Genomic DNA, 1,787 nt, shown 5'->3' with positions numbered 1-1,787 from the left:
GTGGTCGCTGTCACCCAGCTTCCCATCGATCACTAGGTCGCCGACTAGGTCATCCCCAGTAGCCAGTACCAGGTCGAGCAGCGCTTTGCCACTCATTGGCACATAGACTTCTTGAGTCAGGTAGAGGTCATCCACGCACGAGTGGAAGCTCTGCGACCGCTCAGATTTTGCTGAGCGATCCTCCCACGAGATGTCTGGGTAATTGAAGTCACCCATGACAACCATGGTCCTGGAGCAAGCTGCCTCAGCCAGTTCCTGGGCAAACTCCTGGTCAAGCTCAGGACTTTGGGTGGGAGGTCTGTAATAGACTCCCACCATTGTGTCCCCTGTGCCGTGTTCCCCACGGATTTTAACCCAGAGGGTCTCCAGCCGTCCACCCTGGTTGCCAATATTGGCTTGCAGGGACGTGTAGCTTTCCTTAACATAGAGAGCTACACCTCCTCCCCTTTTCTCTAGCTGACCTTCTGCTAATTAGATTCTATTCATAGATAATTATAAACATGTATAATTTTCCATATAGAGAGTTTAATTATTGGTGGGGTGGTCATGTTGCATTCCAAATCATCTTGGATTTGGGTAAATATGGTAAGTCCCATGAGGTATGGAAGACTACATAGCTGCAGAAATTATTCTGTACTGTGAGGACGTATGAAGATTCTTCTACTTTGATAGTGTCTCAGTAAAGCTCACTTCTGTTGCAAATAGTTGCCCAAGTGTGTCAGTTTGAGCAGGTATATCCAGCAATGTAGCCATTATGGTTTTGGCAGTGATAGTGATAAGCCAATAGTTTCTATGGGTCACTACTGTTGGTCAAGCAGGGTCAAATTTAAAGGAAAAGTGCAGCAAAGGAACTATTTTGAGTTGCCAGAGCAGGAAATTACAATGTGTGCGCGGTAAGAGTTTCATTTGCATGTATGTATTTTTCACCAAGCTGCTTCACAGATTTTTATATTCGACTGTTTTTTTGCCTTTTTGGCCTCACATAATGGGATGACATTTCGAGGCTTACTAGAAGGCTGTCTATATCTACAGATATAGCTAATTTGCATGCACAAACCCATGTTAAAGAACATTAATATGGTTTCAAAATCAAGCACTCAAAATGCTGATATATATGGTAGATATGTGACTTAATTCAGTCCTGTTGTGTGTATGCAGTATGGTAAATTTTTTTTTAATTATTTCATGATCACATATTTTTTCCATGGGCTCTTGCCTCATTCAGTCACCCTTTATTTAATGAGAACCTAAATCTTAAATTCAGATAGAAGATTAGAAATTATGTTTGGATTAATTCAGATATCTATAAATCTTTATATAAAAATAGCATCCACAAAGACTTATAAAGGATAACTATCTTTAAGAAAGCATAATGGGCTCCTTTGAGATGCTGAACACCCTCAATTGTCTTTGATGTTAGTAAGAACTGCATGGACTTTAGTTTTTCCCACATACTTTAATTGTTATCTTACTAAGATTTATTATTAATACATGTTTATTAGGAGGAATCACCAACTTCTTGGTATCAAAGGAACTTCGGGGAAGGAAGGAGATGGGCTCAGCGTATCTGAAGATACAAAACGGTACACTACAGCAGTAATGGAGTTTCAAAAAGTGAGTTGTACTTTTATTAAGCGCTATATATCTTTACTGTATAGGAACAATGTAAGCACAATAAAACCAACAATAATAAACACAGCAAACTGAAAATGAAAAACTGAAAGAAACAATTTCTAGCCTTTGGGGCACAAATTCTAACTCTTAACATGCCCTTTTCTCCAAAAAAG

The 1,787-nt window shown here is 39.7% G+C and overlaps 1 protein-coding gene across 1 annotated transcript in view; it reads left to right on the top strand.

The window, feature by feature from the left end:
* CFAP54 (cilia and flagella associated protein 54) overlaps positions 1–1,787 on the top strand; it is a 231,349-nt gene that overhangs the window by 99,562 nt on the left and 130,000 nt on the right. Inside the window, exon 31 of the mRNA XM_025213430.1 lies at positions 1,503–1,614. Within this exon, the coding sequence (XP_025069215.1) occupies positions 1,503–1,614 (112 nt within the window). The remainder of the gene's footprint in view (positions 1–1,502; positions 1,615–1,787) is intronic.

This window comes from Alligator sinensis, unplaced genomic scaffold, assembly GCF_000455745.1.
Source record: "Alligator sinensis unplaced genomic scaffold, ASM45574v1 scaffold154_2, whole genome shotgun sequence".
Classification (NCBI taxonomy): Eukaryota; Metazoa; Chordata; order Crocodylia; family Alligatoridae; genus Alligator; species Alligator sinensis.
Note: the sequence above shows the minus strand (reverse complement) of the source record. Positions and strands in the feature narration are given on the sequence as shown.